The 20,542-nt window shown below is 44.0% G+C and overlaps 1 protein-coding gene across 12 annotated transcripts in view; it reads right to left on the reverse strand.

Annotated features, from left to right (window-relative positions):
- The window catches only part of ppfibp1b (PPFIA binding protein 1b), a 255,819-nt gene that overhangs the window by 19,232 nt on the left and 216,045 nt on the right, over nt 1-20,542 (reverse strand). For all 12 annotated transcript variants that reach the window (XM_063057586.1, XM_063057583.1, XM_063057582.1 and 9 more), the window contains 3 exons: nt 15,958-16,046; nt 3,001-3,123; nt 1,455-1,580 (listed from right to left, as the gene is read on the reverse strand). In XM_063057586.1, coding sequence (XP_062913656.1) covers nt 1,455-1,580; nt 3,001-3,123; nt 15,958-16,046 — 338 coding nt within the window. The remainder of the gene's footprint in view (nt 1-1,454; nt 1,581-3,000; nt 3,124-15,957; nt 16,047-20,542) is intronic.

Consider the following 20,542-nt stretch of genomic DNA (forward strand, 5'->3'; position numbering starts at 1 on the left):
GAATCTAGATTGTTGGTTTAGTGCTGCTGCCTTGCCCCAGACCGGACAGAGAGAGCAACATTCAGGAATCAGAAGCTTGTTTTAATTAGCAACTACCTACTAGTAACTTTGAGTGCAAGGTATGCACAATGCAATTAAAACCTAATATCAAGTGGCACAGCACGTTTTTAGAAGAAGAAAATTGGTCTGTAAATTTGCAAATGGCACCAAAATTGGGGGCAAATTGAACAGCGAGGATGCTATCAAAGCTTGTAGTGGAATCTGGAGCATCTGAAAAAAATGAGCTTGAAAATGGCAGATGGATTTTAATGCAGAGTGTGAGGTGTTGTATTCTGGGGTAGGGCTCACACAGTGAGAGGTTAGGCACCGAGGAGTGTGATAGGACAAAGGGATCTGGGGATACAGATCCATAATTCCTTGAAAGTGGTGTTACAGGTAGGGTTGTAAGGATACATTTTGGCACACTGATCTTTATAAATCACAGTATTGAGTACAGCAGATGGGGTGTTATGTTGAAGCTGTACAAGACAAGGCCAAATATGGAGTATTGTGTACATTTCTGGTCATCGACTTACAAGAACAGTATCAATAAGCTTGAGACTACAGAGAACACTTACAAGAATATTGCCAGGACTCGAGGCCTTGATTACAGGGAAAGATTGAAGAGGTTGACTTTATTCCCTGAAGCATAAGAGGTGGGAAGATGTACAAAATTATGAGGGGTAATGAGAGGTATAGATAGGGTAAATGTAAGCAGGCTTTTTCCAGTAAGGCTGGGTGACACTGGAACAAGAGGTCATGAGTTAAGAGTGAAATGTTTAAGGGGGACATGAGGAGGAGGAACTTCTTCACTCTGAGGGTGGTGAGAGTGTGGAACGAGCTGCCAGGGGAAGTGGTGGATACAAGTGTAATTTCAACATTTAAGAAAGTTTGGACAGGTATACGGATGGGAGAGGTATGGAGGGTATGGCCTAGGTCAATGGAACTAGGCAGAATAAGAATTCGGCAGGATCTAGATGAACCGAAGGGCCTGTTTCTATATTGCAGTGTTCTGTGATTCTAATCTGGTGGCCATTACTACTAGTCAAACAACTTGGAGGTAATTTCTCCACCCCATGCTTCTTGACCTGTTGTGTTCCTCCAGCAGATTGTGGATTCAAACTGCTGCTGCCTTGCCTCAGACTGGACAGAGAGCAGCAACATCTAGGAATCTAAAGCTTGCTTAAATTAGCAGTTCTCCCTCTACAATTGATTTTAGAGTAGGTTAAAATATCTGCACAACATCACAAACTGTAGGGTCTGTACAGTGCTGCACCGTTCTACATTCTACACAAAGCAACTAACAGCCAACATCCAGAGGCACAGCACATACAGTACATTTTAGGTGAAGAAACAGTCACTTTAATTTATAACATTAAATAAACAGGATCAATGTCAGCTCTGGTCGGCCTTACCATCAGTCCCCCATGCACTCCACTGCCTCTCAAGTTGGGAGCGTATTCCGCCAGATCGGCCGAGCGAAGCCACTCCATCACCCGGTGGTTGGTCCATCGTGACACCTCTGCTGGGCTGAGGTTATTCTGGGAGAGAAAGTGTTTTTAGGCATGCTTCAAACTCCACTTTTTAGCTATTTTAGACATATTGAAAACAAACTCCTAAACAGTGTGCGCTTCTCTTTCTGGGACCTGTGCATCACTGACAAGACCCACATTTATTGGCCCAGGCCGAGGGGCTCTTGGGTTGTAAACTCAGCTCCATCATGGGCACCAGCCTCCGCAGCATCGAGAGCATCTTCAGAAAGACATTAGAGACCACCACCACACCCAGGACATGCCCTCTTCTCATTGTTACCATGAAGGTGGTGGGTACAGGAGCCTGAAGACACACACTCAAATGTTTCAGGAAGTTTCTTCCCCTCCACCAGATCTCTGAATGGACAATGAACTCATGAACACTACCCATTTCTTTCACACTCTTCTTGCACTACTTATTTATTTTATACAGTTCTTATTGTAATTTATGGTACATTTTATGTATTGCACTGACTGCTGCCAGAAAATAACGAACTTCATGACATATATCAGAGGTAACTCCACCATGGACTGTCCCAAGCCCAGCTGTGGAAAGAGGGGGGTTGGGTAGGGCGCTACAGAAATGGCAACAGAAACTCCAAAGACCTCATCCCTGGGAGAGCAAGGATCCACCAAGATGATGGATTACACCTGGGAACACTTGAAAGAGAGGTCCAGGACAGAGGATGCGGGCGAGCTGCTGTCAACGGCTTATGCTGCATGGATAGGGATGATGTGCTTAACAAGAAGAATACTATACGAGATAATAAACCTTATTCAGATTGTGACAAGGTGGGAGGGAATGGAGGGAGACGGAGCATGTGCAAGCAGCTGTGATGGGTTTAATTTAGCAAAAGGCCTGTTCCGGTACTGTACTGTACATGTTCACTTCAGTCTTTCTGGTGCTGTTGGGTAAGAGTTTTGGGATTTAGATCTAGTGACAGACTCAGATTTGCAGAGCTGTGTAGCACTGAAACAGGCCCTTCAGCCTAACTCACCCATGCTGACTGCAATGCCTATTCATGCTAATCCTACTCGCCCTCAGTGTTCAGGTACCCCCCCACAGTGAAGGAACAACTATATATTTCCAAGTCAAAAAGGAGTGCAACTTGGAGGTGGTGGTATTCCTCCGGGCTGACTGCCCTGTCTTTCTTAAGGGTGAATGAGGTGCCCGTTGTGGTCTTCTCTATAGTAGATGCGTCCTTGAGGGTTTGGGGAGCGAAGGGGCAAGCTATGAATGAGGTACCAGTTGTTGTCTGCTCTTCGGTGGATGGCATGGAGTTGTTGATGCTGCACTGGATCAGGCAGCTGGGAGCATTCCTGACTTGTGCCTTGTAGATCCAGATGGATGAGGTTCCACCAAGTTGCACACCATTCTGATGTAGAGGAACAAGGCCTGAAGAGTGATCCCTTGTGAAGCTGCCCCTACCTCATCAGATGGCCGCCTCCGCAGACAATTAGCTTCAAAGTTATTTATTCGGAGAACCTGGATGGCTCGCTTGATGCTGAGGTGATGGAGAACGCTCCCGACTTTCATCGAGAGCAGATCGTCCTGGAAAGCAGCAAACCAGGAGAGAAAGTATTAAACCAAAGGACCAGAAACAGTACAACACACCGAATATAAATAACAATGGTACGAAAAACCATATCGCAATCTGCATTCAACACAAACTGTGGCAGACACAGTAGCGTAGTGGTTAGCACCTTGTTTTACAGAACTAGCGAGTGGAGTTCAATTCCCACCGCTGTCTGTAAGAAGTTTGTAGGTTCTCCCCATGAATGCATGGGTTTCTTCCCACCTTCTAAAGACATACAAGTTAGGGTTAGTAAGCTATGTAGGTGCTGGAGGCATGGCAACACTTACAGGCCTCCCCCAGTACATCCTTGAACTATGTTGGTCATTCACACAAATGATGGTAGTGTACGTTTTGATGTACAAGTGATAAATAAAGCTAATCTTAACTGTTCTCAGACTAACTACAAGGGCTAATCTGTGGCATGGATCTGCAGATGCTGGAAATCCAAGCAACACACACAAAATTTTGGAGGATCTCTGCAGGTTAAGCAGCATTTATGGAAAAGAGTAAACAGTTGAGGTTTCTGGCCGAGAACCTTCATCAGGACTGGGGAAAGAAAAAGAGAAGACAGAGCAAGAAGTGAGGGTGGGGGGAGAGGAGGAATTTGTACAAGGTGGCAGGTGGTTGGTGAAACTGGGAGAGGGGGAGGGGTGAAGTAAAGAGTTGGAAAGTTGATTGATGAAAGAGACAAGGCTGGAGAAGAGGTAATCTTTTCCTCACCTATCACGCCACTAGCCTCCCCTTCTAACATATAATTTGCTGCAATTTATGCCATCTCCAGTGGGATCCCACCACTAAGCACATCTTTCCCTCACCATCCACTTTCCACAGGGATCGCTCCCTACACGACTCCCTTGTCCAATCATCCCTCTCCACTGATCTCCCTCCTGGTACTTATCCTTGCAAGTGGAACAAGTTCCACATCTTCCCTTACATCTCATCCCTCACTGCCATTCAAGGCCCTGAACAGTCCTTCCAGGTGAGGCAACACTTCACCTGTGAGTCTGTTGGGGTCATCTACTGTATTCTGCATTTCCATTGTGGCCTGCTGTAGATCAGTGAGACCTACACTCTGTCTGCCAGAAAAAGCAGGATCTCCCAGTGGCCACCCATTTCAACTCTACCTCCCATTCCAACTTGTCAATCCAAGGCTTCCTCTACTGGCACAATGAGGCCACACTCAGGATGGAGGAGCAATACCTTGTATTCCACCTGGGTAGCCTCCAACCTGATGTCTTGAACCTTCAGTAATTGCACCACCCCACCCATCTCCATTCTCATTTCCCTTTCATACCTTATCTTCTTACCTGCCCATCATCTCCTTCTGCTGCTCCTCCCCCTTTTCTGTCTTTCATGGTCTTCTATCCTCTCCTATCAGATTCCCCCTTCTCCAGCCTTGTATCGCTTTCACCTATCAATAGGTGAAAGCGATACAATAGCTCTTTACTTCACCTTCCCCCCCACCCCCACTTCCAGCTTCACCCATCACCTTGCATTTCTTCCTCCCTCCCCCACCTTGCTCTCACATTTTCCCCCAGTCCTGATGAAGAGTTTCAGCCCGAAAAGATGACTGTTTACTCTTTTCCATAGATGCTGCCAGCATTTTGTATGGTGCTAACATTTCTGAATATGAGGTTGCAAATTTATTTATATTGAATGCCAAATCTGAAGCCAATTCTTCGACTTGAGACTTTAATTTTTTTAAATGATACAGCATGGTATCAAGCCCTTGTGCCACAATGATACAGTGATGCCCAGTTATACCCATGTGACCAATTAACCTACTAACCCTCATGTCTGCAATGCTACAGTGATGCCCAGTTATACCCATGTGACCAATTAACCTACTAACCCTCATGTCTGCAATGCAGGAGGAAATTGCAGCATTCTAAGGCCATGGCGAGAACATACAAACGTACAGTGTCATCATTCCATCAAAGCCTTGCCTGGCTACTCAGATACACGTCAAAGACTTGGTTACATTACGAACCTTTAAAATATTGCTGTTATTATTTAAAGAGAAAGGCAAATAAAAAGACAATAAATTCAACACTTACCAATACAAACACATAATTTTCAAATTAAGGTTAAAAATATTTAGTCAGATCGACTGATATTTAACTCTTTTGTGAAACACCATATAATGAAGAGCAGCTGATGACTGGATTCAGATGAACACAGCAAAATATCCCCAACATTCACTTGACAAGGTTTCAGGAGCCTGACAAGAGCAGTGAGAGTGGACGTTCTCTGCAGCAGTCGCCTGTTCTAGGATAAACCCAAGTTCCAAAGTATGTACACCATATAAAACCTTTAGATTCATCTTCTTGCAGGCAGCCACAAAACAAATAAACACTACAGACTTCATGAAAATCCTCATACAACAAACACTGTCAAATATCCAATGTGTGAGAAATGGACAAATCGTGCAAACAGTAAAAATAAGTAAACAAGTAACAGAGAACATGAGCCAGAGTCCCTAAAAGTGAGTCCACAGCCACGAAGCCGATTCAGCGCTGAGCAGAGAGCTGAATGCTGCTTTGTCCTTCGTCCATAGCCTCAATACCTTAATCGTTTTAATCTGGCGCAGTGCTTAAATCGACTAAATATTGGTTTGTTTCTCGCTCTAGGTCCTGGGCTCTGCCTCGAAGTATGCTCCAGCAATGCTGCTGCATTCATACCTGCAATCTCAAGAATCCAGTTCAGCGAATCCTTTAGGACACCGTAAAAACGACAGGTCGTAGAGACGGTTCAAAAGCACAACTCCCACAGAGAAATTAAATGCGGATACAACAGGGTCTTTTAAGAGCCCCTTAGACAGGTACATGGAGTTTAGAAAAATAGAGGGCTACGTGTTAGGGAAATTCTAAGCAGTTTCTACAGTAGGTTACATGGTTGGCACAACATTGTGGGCTGAAAGGCCTGTAATGTGCTGTAGATTTCTATGTGCTGCAGATTGCAGTGATCATAGCCCAGAGAAAGTATATTTAGTAGAATTGTTCACTTCAAATGGGTAGCATTTGGAAACAGTGACTGTAACTCTAGACAAGTGCATAATAAGGCCAATAGCTTTGCTCTCTCAACCCAGCACATCAAAACAGCGCAGAATAATAAATGGACGGATAGCATTGCACAGAATCAGACTTAATTCCAGTTTTATTTCAGATTACGTGAATTTCACCCAAGGGTAATCTCTGGAGAGTGTGCCGACACTTGTGGGCTGTCCACAGCACACCCTAGGGTGTGTCCGTTCTTATCGCAAACGATCCATTTCTCTACACATTTCTATGTACATGTGATAAATAAACCTGAATTTTGAACTTAAATATTTTTGCCTGAAAATTGCACGTCTGGCTTTTTAAAACCTGAATAGTTTAATAAAAGTAATTAAAAATGTATGTCTGTTTCCCACGTTCCCACAGTGCGGCACGGTCATGTAGTGGTCAGCAGAAGTAGCAGAGGTACTTCACGAATACTTTGCTTCAGTATTCACCAGTGAAAAGGACCTTGGCAATTGTAGGGATGACTTACAGCAGACTGAACTGCTTGAGTATATAGACATTAAGAAAGAGGATGAGCTGGAGCTTTCGAAAAGCATTAAGTTAGATAAGTAGCCGGGACCGGATGGGATATACGCCAGGCTACTGTGGGAAGTGAGGGAGGAGATTGCTGAGCCTCTGGTGATGGTCTTTGTATCATCAATAGGGACGGGAGAAGTACCGAAGATTGGAGGATTGAAAATGTTGTTCCCTTGTTCAAGAAAGGGAGTAGCGATACCCAAGGGAATTATAAACCAGTGAATCTTACTTCAGTGGTGGGCAAATTGTTGGAGAAGATCCTGAGAGAAAGAATTTATGAGCATTTGGAGAGACATAGTCTGCTTAGGGATAGTCAGCATGGCTTTGTCAAGGGCAGGTTGTGCCTTATGAGCCCGATTGAATTCTTCGAGGATATAACCAAATTAATGAAGGTAGAGCAGCGGATGTAGTGTATATGGATTTCAGTAAGGCATTTAATAAGGTTCCCCATGCAAGGCTCATTCAGAAAATAAAGAGGCATGGGATCCAAGGAGACCTTTTTTTGTGGATCTAGAATTGGCTTGCCCAAAGAAGGCAAAGGGTGGCTGTAGATGGCTCGTATTCTGCATGGAGGTCGGTGACCATTAGAGTTCCACAGGGATCTGTACACCTCTCCTCTTTGTGATTTTTATAATGGATGAAGAAGTAGAAGGGTGGGTTAGTAAGTTTTCTGATGACATAAAGGATGGGGGAAATTGTAGATAGTTTGTCAGAGCTTACAGCGGGATAACAATAGGATGCAGAACTGGACTGAGAAGTTGTAGATGGAGTTCAACCCAGATATTTGTGAAGTGGTTCATTTTGGTAGATCAAATTGAAGACAGAGTATAGTATTAATGGCAAGACTCTTGGCAGTGAGGAGGATCAGAGAGATCTTGGGGTTCATGTCCACAGGACACTTAAAGCTGCTGCACAGGTTAACATAAGAAAGCATATGGTGTGTTGACCTTCATCAACTGTGGGATTGCGTTCAAGAGCTGTGAGGTAATGTACTCCCACTTGGAGTACTATGTTCAGTTCTGGTCACCTCACTACAGGAAGGATGTGGAAACTATTGAGATAATGCAGAGGAAATTTATAAGGATGTTGCCTGGATTGGAGAGCGTGCCTTACGAGAATAGGTTGAGTGAACTTGGCCTTTTCTCCTTGGAGTGACAGAGGATGAGAGGTGACCTGATTGAGGTGTATAAGATGATGAGAGGCATTGATTGTGTGGCTAGCCAGAGGCTTTTTCCCAGGGCTGAAATGGCTAACACAAGGGGGCATAGTTTGAAGGTGCTTGAAAGTAGGTACAAGAGGGATATAAGAGGTAAGTTTTTCCACAGAGAGTGGTGGGTGCGTGGAATGCACTGCCAGCGGCGGCGGTGGAAGCAGCTACAATAGGGTCTTTTAAGAGACTCTTAGATAGGTACACAGAGCTTTGAAGAACAGAGGGCTATGCTGTAGGGAAATTCTAGGCAGTTTCTAGAGTAGGTTACAAGGTCAGCACAACATTGTGGACCAAAGGGCCTGTAATGTACTAAAGATTTCTATGCTCTATAATTTACAGCCCTGGAGAGGACACTCCAGCATCGCCTCACCGCGACGGCACAACACGGAGACTTTCCAGGCGCAGATCCATGGTCTCGCGAGACTAACGGATGCCACCACAATAATTTATAGCACCTGTGACCCAGGTTCAATTCCCTCTGCCATCTATAAGTTCTTAGTACGTTCTCCCCATGACTGCATAGATTTCCCCCGGTGCTCTAGTTTCCTCTCGCATTCCAAAAATGTCCAAGTTAGTGAGTTGGAGGCATGCTATGTTGGCTCCAGAAGCACGGAGACACTTGTGGGCTGGCTCAGAACTGTATTGGTTGTTGGTGCAATGAGACATTTCAGAATCAGAAGTGATTTCTCTCTATGTTTCAATGTAATGTACATGTGACAAAGAAAGCTGATCTTTAATGAACACCAAAGGGTTCAACAGATGCTGGAAATCCAGAGCAACACACAAAAATGCTATAGGAACTCAGGTCAGGCAACATCCATGGAGAGGCACAGTTGATGTTTTGGGCAGAGACCCTTCTTCAGGGTCTTTAATTTTTAATGAGCTGTTTGACTAGAAGTACAGCATAGTTACTGAAACAGCCCAGAACTTGGCACAGTGAAGTATCTCAACAAGGAACTGCCAACAGCCCAAGCACTAATTTTGGAGGCAAGAGATTTACTATTTTATTAAAAACTCTCAGCCAGTATTTGTTACCCTTCACGCACAATACGCTGGAGGAACTCAGCAGGTCGGGCAGCATTCTGCTGAGTTCCTCCAGCGTGTTGTGCATGTTGCTTTGATCCCAGCATCAGCAAAGAATTTTCTGTTACCCTTCCCTCACTGTCCTCCAGGTGGCGATGATGAACAGCAAACAACATCAGTGTAACACAGGTCAGATCAGGCCAGGATGGTACATTCCCCTTCCTAAAGGACACTGCTGAACTAGATGGGGATTTAAATTAAAACCCGTAGTTCAGTGGTTGCCATGAGAAGTACAATTCCACCCATCTTCATCCAGACTGTAGAATGTTTTATTTTTATTTAGAGATACAATACTGTAATAGGCCCTTCCAACCCATGAGGATAAGACATGATAGAATAGGACCAATCAAGTGTGACAGTGGAAAAGTGTGTATGGAACCAGAGAAGATAGCAGGGGGACTTAATGAATACTTTGCTTCAGTATTCACTATGGAAAAGGATCTTGGTGATTGTAGGGATGACTTACAGCGGACTGAAAAGCTTGAGCATGTAGATATTAAGGAAGAGGATGTGCTGGAGCTTTTGCAAAGCATCAAGTTGGATAAGTCACCGGGACCAGATGGGATGTACTCCAGGCGACTGTGGGAGGCGAGGGAGGAGATTGTTGAGCCTCTGGCGTGATCTTTGCATCATCATCTCTGCCACAGGAAACAGTTGAGGCCAGTTCATTGGTTATATTTAAGAGGGAGTTAGATATGGCCCTTGTGGCTAAAGGGATCAGGGGGTATGGAGAGAAGGCTGGTGCAGGGTTCTGAGTTGGATGATCAGCCATGATCATACTGAATGGCGGTGCAGGCTCAAAGGGCCGAATGGCCTACTCCTGCACCTATTTTCTATGTTTCTATCAATGGGGACGGGAGAGGTTCCGGAGGATTGGAGGGTTGTGGATGTTGTTCCTTTATTCAAGAAAGGGAGTAGAGATAGCCCAGGAAATTATAGATCAGTGAGTCTTACTTCAGTTGATGGAAAAGATACTGAGAGGCAGGATTTATGAACATTTGGAGAGGCATAATATGATTAGGAATAATCAGCACGGCTTTGTTAAAGGCAGGTTGTGCCTTATGAGCCAGATTGAATTTTTTGAGGATGTCACTAAACACATTGATGAAGGTAGAGCAGTAATGTAGTGTACGTGGATTTCAGCAAGGCATTTCATTAGGTACCCCATGCAAGGCTTTATTGAGAAAGTAAGGAGGCATGGGATCCAAGGGGACATTGCCTTGTGGATCCAGAACAGGCTAGCCCACAGAAGGCAAAGAGTGGCTATAGACGGGTCATATTCTGCATGGAGGTCAGAGACCAGTGGTGTGCCTCAAGGATCTGTTCTGGGACCCCTACTCTGTGATTTTTATAAATGACCTGAATGAGGAAGTGGAGGGATGGGTTAGCAAGTTTGCTGATGAGGGTCTTTTAAGAGACTTTTGGATAGGTACATGGAGCTTAAAAAAAGAGGGCCATGGGTAACCCTAGTAATTTCTAAGGTAGGGACATGTTCGACACAACTTTGTGGGCCAAAGGGCCCGTATTGTGCTGTAGGTTTCCTATGTTTCTATGGCACAAAGGTTGGGGGTGTTGTGAATAGTGTGGAGGGCTGTCAAAGGTTACAGCGGGACATTGATAGGATGCAAAACTAGGCTGAGAAGTGGCAGATGGAGTTCATCCCAGATAAGTGTGAGGTGGTTCATTTTGGTAGGTCAAATATGATGACAGAATATAGTATTAACAGCAAAACTCTAGGCAGTGTGGAGGATCAGAGGGACCTTGGGGTCCGAGTCCATAGGACACTCAAATCTGCTGCGCAGGTTGACTCTGTGGTTAAGAAGGCATACGATGTATTGGCCTTCATCAATCGTGGGATTGAGTTTAGGAGCCGAGAGGTAATGTTGTAGTTGCATAGGACCTTGGTCAGACTCCACTTGCAGTACTGAGCTCAGTTCTGGTCGCCTCACTATAGGAAGTATGTGGAAACCATAGAAAGGGTGCAGAGGAGATTTACAAGGATGTTGCCTGATTTGGGGAGTATGTCTTATGAGAATAGATTGAGTGAACTTGGCCTTTTTTCCTTGGAGCGATGGAGGATGAGAGGTGACCTGATAGAGGTGTACAAGATGATGAGAGGCATTGATCATGTGGAAAGTCAAGAGGCTTTTTCCCAGGGCTGAAGTGGCTAGCATGAGAGGACACAGTTTTAAGGTGCTTAGAAGTAGGTACAGAGGAGATGTCAGGGGTAAGTTGTCTTTTTTTAAATATATAAACGCAGAGAGTGGTGAGTGTGTGGAATGGGCTGCCAGTGATGGTGGTGGAGGCGGATATGATAGGGTCTTTTAAGAGACTCCTGGACAGGTACATGGAGCTTAGAAAAATAGAGGGCTATGGGTAACCCTAGGTAATTTTCTAAGGTAAGGACATGTTCGGCACAGCTTTGTGGGCCAAAGGCCTGTATTGTGCTGTAGGTTTTCTATGTTTCTAATCTGTGCTCCTCAATTACACCCATCTGACCAATTAACTTATTAACTAGTTAAATGCCCCAAGGTCCACACAGACTACATCAACCAAACTACCATTAACATAAATTTATAAATTTAATCTTTAGTCAAATGAAATCTCCCTGACAGCTATGCTGACTGTATCCCTGATGAATCTGTGCTTTTCTCAGTGCAGATTAATTTCCCTACGATTGGACATCCAGTCAGTACCACTTCCCTCTACTACTGAGGTTGAATGACAATCCTCTGCATCACCTTACTGTTAGAGACCTTGTTAAATCATTTATAACCCAACACTGGTCAGATTCACTTTAATTTATCACATGTACACTGAAACAAACGGTGAAATGCATATTTTTTGCATTAACAACCAATCCATCCAGGGATGTACTGGAGACAACCGACACGTGTTGCCACACATTCTGGCACCAACACAGCATACTCACAACGTAACACAACATAGAACAAAAGCAGCAACAACAGCATAAGCCTCTTTCTTGCCCTCCAACCCCATTACACACACAGAACTCCAACCTTTGCTCTGCCCTAGGCCTCCGTTCTTGGCCCCAGACTCTCAAACTCAGACATCAAGAGACCGACATCCAGTCTCTGGGCCAGACTTTAACTTCAAGACTTTACCTCTGGATTTTGCCACCTCCTTAAAAATCCCAATCAGATCTGAGATAAGCCCTCAGCGACACAAAGCTATGCTGATAATTGTAGTGAGTCCAGGTTTTCACAAATTTGTGTAGATCCCATCTTTAAAAATCTACTCACTAGTTTCCCAGCTACCAATGGCTCGCCAGTTAGTGATTCCCTGGTTCCTCTTGCACTGGTTGGTTAGCATTTTCCACCAGACACCCATGAAGTAACTTGTTAAAATGTTAAAATAAGACCATAAGATATAGGAGCAGAAATAGGCCGTTTGGGCCATTGCGTCTGCTTCGCCATTTCATCATGGCTGATCAATTTTCCATCTCAGCCCCAATCTCCCACCTTCATGCCCTGACCGATCAGGAATCTATCAAGCGCTGCCTTAAATATTACCAATGTACACCTTCAACACCCGCCAGTGGCAACAAATAAGACCATAAGACATAGGAGATGAATTAGATCATTTAGCCCATTGAGTCTGCTCCGCTATTCAATCATCGATTCTTTTATCCCCTCCTCAGCCTTCTCCCCATAACCATTGTCATGTACAATCAATCAAGCTCTGCCTTAAACACACCCAACGACCCGGCCTCTGCAGCTGCCTGTGGTAATAAATTCCACAAATTCACCACTGTCTTGCTTAAGAAATTTCACTGTGTCTCTGTTTTAATTAACGGCCCTCTATCCTGAGACTATGCCCTCTTGTCCTAGGCTCCCTCACCATAATAAACATCCTTTCCACATCTACTCTGTCTAGGTCTTTCAACTTTGAAAGGTTTCAATGAGATCCCTCCTCATGCTTCTAAGTTCCAGCAGGCACAGACCCAGAGCCAAAGTTCCTCCATATGATAACCCTTTCATTCCCGGAATCATCCTTGTGAACCTCCTCTGAATCCTCTCCAATGTCAGCAGTTCTTTTTTTAGATGAGGGGCCCAAAACTGTTTACAATACCCAAGGAGAGGCCTCACCAGTGCCTTATAAAGCCTCAGCATCACATCCCTGCTCTTGTATTCCAGATCTCTTGAAATGAATGCTAACATGGCATTTGCCTTCCTCACCGACTCAACCTGCAAGTTAACCTTCAGGGACTTCTGCGCAAGTACTCTCAAGACCCTTTGCATCCAGATTTTTGGATTTTTTCTGCTTTTAGAAAATAGTCCACATATTTATTTCTACTACCAAAGTGCATGACCATGCATTTTCCAATATTGTATTGCATTTACCACTTTCTTGCCCATTCTCCTAATCTAAGTCCTTCTCCATCCTACCTGTTTCCTCAACACTACCTGCCTCTCCACCAATCTTCATATCATCTGCAAACTTGGCAACAGAGCGATCTATTCCATCATCTAAATCATTGATATGCAGCATAAAAAGAAGTGGTCCTAACATTGACCCCTTGCGGAACACCACTAGTCACTGGCAGCCAACCAGAAAAGAATCCTTGTATTCCCACTTGCTGCCTCCTACCAATGCTCCAACCATGCCTGTAACTTTCCTGTAATGCCATCTTGGTAAGCAGTCTCACATATGGCACCTTGTCAATGGCAATATACTACATCCACTGCATCTCCTTTAAGGTATGTCAGGCAAGATTTTTCCTTAGGAAAGTCATGCTGACTTTGTCCCATCTTGTCCTATATCACCAAGTACTCCATAACCTTATACTTAACAACTGACTCCAACATCTTCCAAACCACTGAGGTCAGGCTAACTGGTCTGTAATTTCCTTTCTGCTGCCTTCCTCCTTTCTTAAAGAGTGGAGTGACATTTACAATTTTCCAGTCCTCTGGCACCATGCCATATTACAATGATTTCTGAAAGATCATTGCTAATGCCGCCACAATCTCTACCGCTACCTCTTTTAGAATCCTTGGGTGCAGTTCATCTGGTCCGGGTGACTTAAGTACTTCAGGTCTTTCAGGTTTTTGAGCACCTTCTCCCTTGTAATAGTAACTCATCCACTTCTCTTCCCTCACATCCTTCAACATCTGACACACTGCTTGTGTCTTCCACAGAGAAGACAGATTAAAAAAAATACTTCTGTAGAAAAATACTCAAATACCACCAATTCACCACTCTCTGGCTAAAGAAACTGCTCATTTCCATTCTAAAAAGACACCCCGCTACTCTAAGGCTGTGTCCTCTGGTCTTTGTGGAAACATCCTCTCCATGTCCAGTCTATTGAGGCTTTACAACATTCAATACGTTTCAATGAGGTCATCCCTCATTCTTCTGAATTCCAGTGAGTACAGCCCATCAAATGCTCCTTCATATGACAAACCTTCCAATTCTGGAATATTTTCATGAATCTCCTTCGAGCCCTTTCCAATGTTAATACATCCTTTCTAAGACAAGGGGCCCAAAACTGCTCACAATATTTCAAGTGAGGCCTTACCAGTGCTTTATAAATTCTCAAGATTACGTGTTTTTAATTGAAATACTTGGTTGGGCTTCCTCTCTCCATGCAGACAGGTGGATCGAGGGCTAGTGATCCCTCTGGAGTTTAAAGTTCAAAGCAAATTATTACAGTACATAAATGTCACCATATACCACCCTGAGATTCATTTTCTTGTAGACATTCATAGTAATTATAAAGATACACCATAAAATTAATGAAAACTGTACACAAGACAGACAAAAAACAAACTGTGCAAATACAGAAAGATAAAATAAAATATTAATAATAAGCAATAGATATTGAGAATATGAGATAGAGTCCTTGAACGTGCATCAATTAGTTGTGGGAATAGTTCAGTGTTGGGGTGAGTAACATTGAGTGAAGTTATCCCCTCTGGTTCAGGAGTCTGATAGTCAAGTGGTAATAATTGTTCCTGAACTTGGTTGTGTGGGTCCCGAGGCTTCTTCCTGATGGCAGCAGCAAGAAGAGAGCACAGCCTGGATGGTGGGGGTCCTTAATAATGGATGCTGCTTTTCAACGTGCTCTGTGTAGATGTGCTCAGTGGTTGGGAGGACGTTATTTGTGATGGACTGGGCCATATCCACTACTTTTTGTAGGATTTTCCATTCAAGGGCACTGGTGTTTCCATACCAGGCCTTGATGTAACCAGTTAATATACTCTCCATCGCACCTCTGTAGAAGTTTGTCAAGTTTTAGATGTCATGCTGAATCTCCACAAGTTTCTAAGTAGAGGCGCCGCTGTGCTTTCTTTCTAATGGATGTGGAAGCCAGCACTACAGCTTTTATAAAGCAGGTAGGCAAGGGCAGCTTAGAACCTGAAAACCGGTACTCCACTTAGATGTGCTCAACGGTACGGAGGGCATTACCCTGTTACCCATGATATGCTGGGGCTAGGGTTCTTGTCCTCATCCAAGGTGTGGAAACCTAGGCCCAGTGGTCGATGCCCCAAGTCTGAATGTCTGCGAGCCCGCTGGGGAAGTTGAGGGCCCAATGTCTGTGGGTTTGAGATGCTGTACGACTGTGCACATGTGCAGGTGGGAGAGAGGAATGGGACTTGTTTTGCTGTTGTTGTGCTCTGTCTTGTTCTGCCAAGCATTGTGAGTATGCTATATCGGCACCGGAATGTGTGGCGACACTTGCAGGCTGCTCCCTGCACATCCAACACAAACAACACAGATCACTACACGTCTCGATGTTTATGTGATAAATAAATCTGAATCTTGGATCTATGCAGGACTATTCTTTTAAGAAACTTGAAGATTATCTATTTGCAGCCAATGTAAAGAATTATGGTTGCAAATGTATTTGAAATTATCTAAGTTACGCTTTCAATGGTAGCATTACGGCTTACATTCAAAGCCAAGAATTTGCTTACCACAGTCATGTAGTGAAGCATTCGACCATCTACTCTTCCCTCATCAAACTGGGTCTTGTACTGGGGTAATCCAATATCGTCCAGCCACCCTGAAACAGATAAATTATCATTACTCACCAGACATTCTGCAAGGTAACACACATATACACACACAAACACACAATGCTGGAGGAACTCTCTAGGTCAGGCAGCATCTATGGAGAGGAATAAACTGTCATCATTTCATGCCAAGACTCTTCAGGACTGGTATCTATTTATGCACATCTTATTCCATATCTGTACTTCTAACTTTATATCATATATAAATATTTATTCTGTGTGATTGAGGTTGTTGCATGTCGCACCCTGACTTCTACACCACAGCAAATTCCTAATATATGTAAATGTATCTAGTGAATAAAGTTGATCCCTGATAGGAAGGGGGCAGAAGACAGATCAGAAGGTAGGGGTGTAGGGGCAGAGCAAGGAGGGAGTGGGTAGAAGTTACCTCATGCCACCGGTTAGAGGCTACGCAGACGGAATGTGAGGTGTTGCTCCTCCCTACAACCTGAGCTTGACCTCCTATCAGCAGTAGAGGTGGCCATAAACAGGTACAGTGGCATGCAAAGGTTTGGGCACCCCCGTAAAAATTTCTGTCACTGTGAATAGCTAAGCAAGTAAAAGATGACCTGATTTCCAAAAGGCATAAAGTTAAAGATGACGTATTTCTTCAATATTTTAAGCAAGATTACTTTTTTCAGCAGAGGAGGACAAAGGGCTTAATTAGGAAGGGGAAAAAAGATTATGAGAGAAAACTGGCAGGGAACATAAAAACTGACTGTAAAAGCTTTTATAGATATGTAAAAAGGAAAAGACTGGTAAAGACAAATGTAGGCAAAAATAGGAAAACAGATTATTATCCGAATGGTGGCCTATTAGGAAAAGGGGAGGTGCAACAAGACTTGGGTGTCATTATACACCAGTCATTGAAAGTGGGCATGCAGGTACAGCAGGCGGTGAAAAAGGCGAATGGTATGCTGGCATCTATAGCGAGAGGATTCGAGTACAGGAGCAGGGAGGTACTACTGCAGTTGTATAAGGCCTTGGTGAGACCACACCTGGAGTATTGTGTGCAGTTTTGGTCCCCTAATCTGAGGAAAGACATCCTTGCCATAGAGGGAGTACAAAGAAGGTTCACCAGATTGATTCCTGGGATGGCAGGACTTTCATATGAAGAAAGACTGGATGAACTAGGCTTGTACTCGTTGGAATTTAGAAGATTGAAGGGGGATCTGATTGAAACATATAAAATCCTAAAGGGATTGGACAGGCGTTGGGGAAGTCCAGAACGAGGGGTCACAGTTTGAGGATAAAGGGGATGCCTTTTAGGACTGAGATTAGGAAAAACTTCTTCTCACAGAGAGTGGTGAATCTGTGGAATTCTCTGCCACAGCAAACTGTTGAGGCCAGTTCATTGGCTATATTTAAGAGGGAGTTTGATATGGCCCTTGTGGCTACGGGGATCAGGGGGTATGGAGGGAAGGCTGGGGCGGGGTTCTGAGTTGGATGATCAGCCATGATCATAATAAATGGTGGTGCAGGCTCGAAGGGCCGAATGGCCTACTCCTGCACCTATTTTCTATGTTTCTATTTCCATCTTTTACAATTTCAAAATAACAAAAAAGGAAAAGGGCCCGAAGCAAAAGTTTGGGCACTCTGCATGGTCAGTACTTAGTAACACCCCCTTTGGCAAGTATCACAGCTTGTAAACGCTTTCTGCAGCCAGCTAAGAATCTTTCAATTCTTGTTTGGGGGATTTTCACCCATTCTTCCTTGCAAAAGGCTTCTAGTTCTGTGAGATTCTTGGGCTGTCTTGCATGCACTGCTCTTTTGAGGTCCATCCACAGATTCTCGATGATGTTTAGGTCCGGGGGACTGAAGGCCATGGCAAAACCTTCAGCTTGCACCTCAAGGTAGTCTATTGTGGACTTTGAGGTGTGTTTAAGGTCATTATTCTGTTATAGAAACCAACCTCTTTTCATCTTCAGCTTTTTTACTGATGGTGTGATGTTTGCTTCCAGAATTTGCTGGTATTTAATTGAATTCATTCTTCCCTCTACCAGTGAAATGTTCCCCATGCCACTGCCTGCAACACAAGCCCAAAGCATGATCGATCCATCCCCGTACTTAACAGTTGGAGAGGTGTTCTTTTCATGAAATTCTGCACCCTTTTTTCTCCAAACATACCTTTGCTCATTGCGGCCAAAAAGTTCTATTTTAACTTCATCAGTCCACAGGACTTGTTTCCAAAATGCATCAGGCTTGTTTAGATGTTCCTTTGCAAACTCTGACGATGAATTTTGTGGTGAGGACGCAGGAAAGAGTTTCTTCTGATGACTCTTCCATGAAGGTCATATTTGTGCAGCTATTGCTGCACAGTAGAACAGTGCACCACCACTCCAGAGTCTGCTAAATCTTCCTGAAGGTCTTTTGCAGTCAAACAGGGGTTTTGATTTGTCGTTCTAGCAATCCTATGAGCAGTTATCTCAAAGTTTTCTTGGTCTTCCAGACCTCAACTTGATCTCCACCATTCCTGTTAACTGCCATTTCTTGATTACATTACGAACTGAGGAAACGGCTACCTGAAAACACTTTGCTATCTTCTTATAGCCTTCTCCTGCTTTGTGGGCATCATTTATTTTAATTTTCAGTGTGTTAGGCAGCTGCTTAGAGGAGCCCATGGCTGCTGATTGTTGGGACAAGGTTTGAGGAGTCAGGATATTTTAGATTATGAGAACACTCAGTCCTCTTTTATTGTCATTTAGAAATGCATACATGCATTAAGAAATGATACAATGTTCCTCCAGAGTGATATCACAGAAAACAGGACAAACCAAAGACCAGCACTGACAGAACCACATAATTATAACATATAGTTACAGCAGTGCAAAACAATACCATAATTTGATAAAGAACAGACCATGGGCACGGTAAAAAAAAAGTCTCAAGTCCGGATCGACTCCCGAGTCCCCGATAGCAGGCGGCAAAAGGGAGAAACTCCCTGCCATAAACCTCCAGGGCACCGACAACTGCTGATGCCTTGGAAGCAGCCAACACTGAGTCCGTCCATCCGAAAACTTCGAGCCTCCGACCAGCCCCTCCGATACAGCCTCCCGAGCGCCTTCGACCTAGCCCTGGCTGCCGAAACAAGCAAAGCCGAGGATTCGGGGCCTTCTGCTCCGGAGATTCCAGTTACCACACAGTAGCAGTGGCAACGAAGCAGGCATTTCAGAAGTTTTCCAGATGTTCCTCCGTACTCTCACGTGTCTCCATCAAACCAGAATTGTGCACGGTCCCCTACTTGACAGATTACAGATATCGATCACTGGAGAGGCCTCGTGCGCTGCGTCGTGCCGCCATCTTCTCCTCCTCCTCCTTTATAAAGCTTTGAAATTTGCATCACCTGGCCTTTCCTAACGATGACTGTGAACAAGCCATAGCCCTAACAAGCTAATTAAGGTCTGAGACCTTGATAAAAGTTATCTGAGAGCTCAAATCTTTTGGGGTGTCCAAACTTTTGCATGGTGCTCCTTTCCTTCCCCCCCCCTCTAAAATTGTACAAAACAAAAATAATACACTAATCTTGCTTAAAACATTGAAAAGAATGTTTCATCTTTAACTTTATGACTTTTGGAGATCAGTTCATTTCTACTCACTTAACTATTCACAATAACAGAAATTTTGACCAGGGATGCCCAAACTTTTGCATGCTGCTGTATGTCAGAACAGAAATAGGAGGTTGAGTTGAAATGGGGGTACATCAGGACATCTTGCCTTTTGTGGTGGACAGAGCAAAGGTGCTCGATGAAGCGGTCTCCCAATCTGCATTGGGTCTCACCAATGTAGAGGGCACACAAAGAGCACTGGATACAGCAGATGACCCCAACAGACTTGCAGGTGAAGTTTTGCCTCACCTGGAAGGACTGCTTAGGATCCTGAATGGTGGAAAGGACATGAATGGACAGGTGTAGCCAGGAGAGGTAGAGGGATAGTAGACAAGGAAGTCATGAGGGAGGCAATCCCTACAGAAAGTGGAGGGAGGTGGTAAGGGAAAGGTGTGCTTTGTGGCAAGAGCTGGAGACCTTTTTCCTTGGGCAGAAATGGCCGACACTAGGGGGGGATGATTTTAAGATGACTGGAGGAACGTATATTGGGTGGGTGGAGGATGTCAGAAGTTGTTTTTTTTTATATAAAAAGAGAGTGGTGGGTACATGGAATGTCCTGCCAGAGATGATGGTAGAGGCAGATACATTAAAGGCATTTAAAAATCCATTAGATAGGCAGATGGATGATAGAAAAATGGAAAGCTATTTGGGAAGTAAGGGTTAGATTGATCTTGATCCTCCTACTATATTTTAATGGTTTTCCCAAACTATATCTTGTTTAAGTTTAGAAAAAAATCAGAAGTGTCACTTTTGATCCTTCAGTTAAATTTGAAGGGACTTGGAGGCCATTTATTCAACACTTTCATATGATGTACCTTGACCTTTTCCAAATCCTTTTTATTAACCTAAAATATATGGACAGAGGAGCAGAGTGAATCACA

This window comes from Mobula hypostoma, chromosome 9, assembly GCF_963921235.1.
Source record: "Mobula hypostoma chromosome 9, sMobHyp1.1, whole genome shotgun sequence".
NCBI lineage: Eukaryota > Metazoa > Chordata > Chondrichthyes > Myliobatiformes > Myliobatidae > Mobula > Mobula hypostoma.